At 48.2% G+C, this 6,000-nt stretch overlaps 1 protein-coding gene across 3 annotated transcripts in view; it reads right to left on the bottom strand.

Annotated features, from left to right (window-relative positions):
- Nucleotides 1-4,266: 4,266 nt before the first annotated feature.
- Nucleotides 4,267-6,000, bottom strand: part of LOC143833943 (vomeronasal type-2 receptor 26-like) — a 36,935-nt gene continuing 35,201 nt past the window's right edge. For all 3 annotated transcript variants that reach the window (XM_077330300.1, XM_077330302.1, XM_077330301.1), the window contains one exon: nucleotides 4,267-5,990. In XM_077330300.1, coding sequence (XP_077186415.1) covers nucleotides 5,080-5,990 — 911 coding nt within the window. In that variant the 3' untranslated portion in view covers nucleotides 4,267-5,079. The remainder of the gene's footprint in view (nucleotides 5,991-6,000) is intronic.

Raw genomic sequence — 6,000 nt, 5'->3', positions numbered from 1 at the left:
GTGCAGGCAGGGGGTGCATGCAGGCATGTTGTTAGTTCCCACTGGGCCTCTTGGCTTGACCTCCTTAGGGCGGTACCTGTACAATGCTGCCACTTTCCTTCCTTCCCTGGCATCTTGATACTGCAGTCCTAGCAACCTCATGCCATGGAAGATTGAGGGCAAAGAGGAGAGGCTACAGCTCTGATCCAAGGGGGAGAAGGCATTGTGCGGTGCCTCATGGAGCATGGGGTTTATGTCATGTGCTACCTATGCTCCATGGTTAAACTGGGCCTGGTCACATTGAGTGGCTGGAGGCAGGGCTTATGGGCGTCTTTCTATCTTTCTGATCTTCGTCTCCTATATGCTTAACTAGGACAACTTTGCTGCGTCTTGAGATTATTAAACAATATAAACGAGCGTACAGTGCGTCTTAGATCACCTGAACAAAGTGTGCAATTATGTGAAGCGAAGGACGTGATGTGCACATTTTATGACGGGGGAAGAAATAAACAGATGTACGTGCAAGAAACAAACCGGGCAAGCAATTGGGGCCTCGCAAGGCGATGTGATTTTGCACGGATGAATCATATACCCCGTGGAAGCCCAAGGGAACCACGTCCAGTACAAATATTTTTCATTACACTTTATTACAATATTCATTTTTTTAAAATGACATTTAAAAAAATTAAAATGGTCCACCCAGTGAGTTTCATGAATCCTGCTAAGGTTCTAATATTTTCAGGGGGGGGGGTGAGGATCCCAAGCGTTGGCAGAGTATGTATGAAGAGTGAGCAAAACACCAGACTGCTTAAAAAATAAAACAGTGTTTATTCCAAAGAGAATCATAGAATCATAGAATCACAGAGTTGGAAGGGACCTCATGGGTCATCTAGTCCAACCCCCTGCACTATGCAGGACACTCACATCCCAATTGCTCATCTACTGTAACCTGCCACCACTTTGCCTTCACAGAATCAGCCTCTCCGTCAGATGGCTATGGAGAACCCACCAAAGATGGAGAACCCACCACTGGGTTTAGGAGGAGAGAGACACGTAGGAGACCTGTCTGTCTAACTAGGGAGCTGTTGTCTGCAGTCCACTTCTCTTGCCCTGGGAGGATTATTATCCTGAAAATGCTTCCGCGTTCTATATTTTAACGCAGTGGCCCCCAACCTTTTTATCACCGGGGACCACTCAACGCCTTTTACTGAGGCCCGGTGGGGGGGGGGTAGTTGACTCCTCTACTCTCAACCACTGCCCTAACGCTCTCTGGTCGCTCTGGTAATGTTTAAGGCTCGCAGTTGCTCCCTTGCCGGAGGCTTGACGTGTCGGGAGCCGCGAAGCAAGGGAGCCCCCGGCAGCCGGGGCTGATGAAGTACACCAGGCGAAATGCTCTCCCGTGCGGAAGCAGGAAGGGGGAGGGTAACCTCAAGCACGAAGGCTCAACCTGGCCCGGAACCTCCCATGTGGGGGAGGTCTGTCGGGGAGGTCAAGCTGAGAGACCTCCGAAAGGTGACTGGCCCAAGGTCACCCGGCATGGGGAGGAGGAGTGGGGAATCAAACACAATGCTCCAGATGGGAGCTTGCCGCTCTTAACCACAACACCACGCTGTCTCTCAATAGAATAATATAACGACACCTTATTATTTGTCCTGAACGTTCCTTGGAGGAATGTTGCTCGTTTTAGGATTCTACCTCAACGTCTGGCACCGGTAGCCCATTGGACAATTCAGGGGTGATTCATAGCCCTTTGCTCGAGAAACAGTATAAAGGCACTTGACAGACAGGGCTCTTTCAACAGCTCCTGTCTTCATCCCTTCACACCCACCAAGCCAGAGGACTCGTCCCAGAGGTAAGCCCAATGGAACGCCACTGTGTTTTATCCACTGCTGTGTATTCTATTCTTATTGTATTCGCCGTTCCGCTTTGTCTCTCTGGAATTCTGTACCTTTATATTCTGTGTAGGTTCAAGGGGGTGGCAGGTTACGGTGGATGGTCCATAGGGTTGTGAATGTCCTGCATAGTGCACGGGGTTGGACTAGATGACCCAGGAGGTCCCTTCCTACTCTATTATTCCATGATTCTATAGTTTTGTTCTAAGGCAAGGTCCTTCTCCTAATCCTGCTACCCGGCAATGATGCTGAGGCTGTGAAATGCAGCAGTGTGAACTATGGGAGGCTTTCCAATGGTTAGAGAAGGGAACCAGAGAGAAGGGAACCAGAGAGGCCCTCTTAGAGAAGGGAACCAGAGAGGCCCTCTTAGAGAAGGGAACCAGAGAGAAGGGAACCAGAGAGGCCCTCTTAGAGAAGGGAACCAAAGAGAAGGGAACCAGAGAGGCCCTCTTAGAGAAGGGAACCAGAGAGAAGGGAACCAGAGAGGCTCTCTTAGCTAGAAGTCCCATGTACTGGCCAGTGGTGTCGGTGGAAAGCTTAGAGCAGGGGTGGCCAAACTGTGGCGCTCCAGATGTCCACGGACTACAATTCCCATGAGTCCCTGCCAACATGGCAGGGGCTCATGGGAATTGTAGTCCGTGGACATCTGGAGATGTCCCCCGCTCCTGGCCCTCAAGAGAATGAGACAAGGCCCCTTATAGGCATTCCCAACACCCAGGAGTGGACAGGGCAGAACATGGCTCGCATCACAACCCCTCTCTTCCTTATCCTCTCATTGCAGACTCATCACTTGCCTTCCAAGATGTCTCAGCCTCAACCTACACCCGTGACTTCCTCTCAACCTGGAACCCAAATTCAACTCTCTATGAAAGTTGGGCTCTCGAGAGCAGGAGCTGCTGCTTCTGGATGTACCTCAAGCAATCCCAACCCCCAGGAAGCAGTGATCCAGGATAAGGTCGCGGGTTCTGCCTGCTGTGAGGGTTCCAAAGGGTGATTCCTTTGACATGGGAATGAGGAAGACGGGGCCACTGCCAGACAGACTGATCGACACCATGGATGCTAGAATCTAAACCACCTCTGGCTCCTCTTCCCACACCTGCCTTTCTCTGCTTGCTTTCTCTTTAGGGTCTCTTTTTGGGCTCTCTCTCACCTTTCCTTTCATGTGTGTAACCAGTAGCCGTTTTGACCCTGAATCTAGCAACCTGACGAGCAACGAACATCTCCCGATCCTCTCTTTTCATTGCTTCACTGGCAAACGCATTAGAATCATAGAATCATAGAGTTGGAAGGGGCCACGCAGGCCATCTAGTCCAACCCCCTGCTCAACGCAGGATCAGCCCTAAGCATCCTAAAGCATCCAAGAAAAGTGTGTATCCAACCTTTGCTTGAAGACTGCCAGTGAGGGGGAGCTCACCACCTCCTTAGGCAGCCTATTCCACTGCTGAACTACTCTGACTGTGAAATTTATTTTCTGATATCTAGCCTATATCGTTGTACTTGTAGTTTAAACCCATTACTGCACGTCCTCTCCTCTGCAGCCAACGGAAACAGCATCCTGCCCTCCTCCAAGTGACAACCTTTCAAATACTTAAAGAGGGCTATCATGTCCCCTCTCAACCTCCTTTTCTCCAGGCTGAACATTCCCAAGTCCCTCAACCTATCTTCATAGGGCTTGGTCCCTTGGCCCCAGATTATCCTCGTCACTCTCCTCTGTACCCTTTCAGTTTTATTCCTTCTGTACCCTTTCATTCCTTCCTTCGGCTCCGTGGAATACCGGTGAATAATGCAGTTTTCAATCCAGTGATTGTTTGCAAGTGGATGATCTGGTCACGAAACCCTGGTTGATAAATCGTGGTGTAGAGAACTCATATGTCCAGGGTTCTGTACTTAGGGAGGGCCTTCCTTCTACATCAGCCATTCTCAACTTTTCTTTTCTTTGGCCATGGCCATTTTAGGAGCTCTTCTCCAGTTCCAGGGCCTCTTCTGCATGAAGGATAAGCTGATGAAAACTCACTAAATACATCGTTTTTCTGATCTCTGCACAGAAGAGCGAATTTACCCCGCAAAACTGATTTTGCTCTGCATGGTGAACTGCCTCTTTGGTGCTTTAAGCGTTTTTTAAGTGTTGTTTCTGAAAGATGCTTTTCACTGATTCATTTCTCTCCTGCCTGCCTGAGACGTGCTATTAGCCATGCAGAGAAGTTCTTTAGTTATGCAGATTAGTGACTACAGTAGAGAACAAAGCGGAGTTGGCAAAACTACAGCAGGCAGGGCTATGAATTGTTTCATGCAGAGAGCATTGCAACGTAGTTTTTCAGCAGGCTATATTAAATGCAGAATAATGATTGTAATATAATAAAGCGATCTAAACTGATTGTTTTTTAAACTGTTTTATTTGGCTCCATGCAGAATATCTCCAGGGCCCCTGCAGTAGGCTGGCCGCTTGTGCAATGTGCTAGGCTAAAAAAGAGTGAATGAACTATACTCGATGTACCTTGTCTTATATATACGTAAGGCAGATTTCTAGGTGGTTCGACCGAGAAAAGCACATGTGTTCACTTTTTCCCCTTGAATGTACATACAAAGGAGCAGATCAAATGATTTCTTTTTCTTTGCCTTGATGGAGGTTGATAGATAGATAGATAGTCACAAACATGTAACTGTTTGACCAATAGGTATTTGTAACTGTTCAAAGAGATCCCTTGGCTCTCACTCCTTAGATAAACAGCATAAACTTATATGGCAAATAAACTTATATGGCAAATAATAGCAAAACTCTGCAAAGTTCTGAGTCTTGTGGGGAAGCTAAAAGTGTTGGAAGGTGGGAGTGGACTTAAGAGAGGTCTTAAGATAGGAATGATTCCCAACTGGATCCTTCTGTGATTTAAGGGTACATTATCCAAGCCAGTCATTGAAATAGCCACTGCATTTTGAGTGGGAAAAGGACTCATACTATTGCTTCCCAGGTAGGCCTATTCAGGCCGCATGAGTTCAGGTGGGGAGATGGCTGAGTAGGGATGTGGGTGGTACATCAAGAGAATCACAGTCCGGTCTTGTAATCCCAACACTAGGTACGTATCTCTAAATCAGAAATGTTCTGAACAGGTTAACATGGTGGGGAAAAAAATCAGATATGTATATTTTGAATAACTGATCAGGGCAGGTGGGAATGCTGTTTCTTGTGCTCAGTAAACGATGCTCTTCAAAATCATGTATGTCCTTTCTTTTTTATCATAAGCTGCTCCTTTGTGTTCAGGTCAGGCCTCAGTAAAATGATGTAGCATTTGGGGACAAAGATGCAGCCCAGCAAGCCAGCACCAGAGGCCAGGATGGAGAAGATCTGCACGGCTACCATGTATTTCCCCTTGGTGCTCAGGTAGGTGGGCACAAAGGACACCCAAACACTGCAGAATACCAGCATGCTGAAGGTGATCAGCTTGGCTTCATTGAATGAGCCAGGCAGCTTCCTGGCCAGGAAAGCCACAGTGAAACAGATGGCTGCCAGGAAGCCCATGTAACCAAGGGCTGTATAAAACATGGCGACAGAGCCTTCATTGCACTGCAGTGTGATCTGTCCGGGCAGGGATGTCACATCAGAGTCTGGGAAAGGGGGAGAGATTCCCAGCCAGATAGAACAGATCCCTATTTGAAGGCTTGAACAGAAAATCACAATGGACTTTGCCAGGCTCTTCCCCAACCATCTCCTCGCTGTGTTTCCTGGCTTAGTGGCCATGAAGGCTGCCACCACCATGATGGTTTTGGCCAACACGGAAGAGACGGCAATGGAAAAGATGATGCTGAAGGCTGTCTGGCGGAAGAGGCAGGTCACCTTCCGTGGCTGGCCAATGAAGAGGAGGGAGGACAGGAAGGAGAGCAGGAGTGAGATGAGAAGAACGTAGGTGAGATTTCGGTTGTTGGCCTTGACGACGGGACTTTCCCGGGATTTAAGGAAGATTCCGAAAACAATAGCTGTTGTTACAGAAAAGAAAAGGGAAGAGGACGCCAGGGCGGTTCCTAGAGTTTCTCCGTAAGTCAGGAAAATGATGACCTTGGGGATACAGCGTTCGTTGTCTTCATTTGGATGTTGATCTTCTGGACACTCATCGCAATGTTCAGAATCTGCAGGGGG

Source organism: Paroedura picta, chromosome 3 (assembly GCF_049243985.1).
Source record: "Paroedura picta isolate Pp20150507F chromosome 3, Ppicta_v3.0, whole genome shotgun sequence".
Lineage (NCBI taxonomy): Eukaryota > Metazoa > Chordata > Lepidosauria > Squamata > Gekkonidae > Paroedura > Paroedura picta.
Note: the sequence above shows the minus strand (reverse complement) of the source record. Positions and strands in the feature narration are given on the sequence as shown.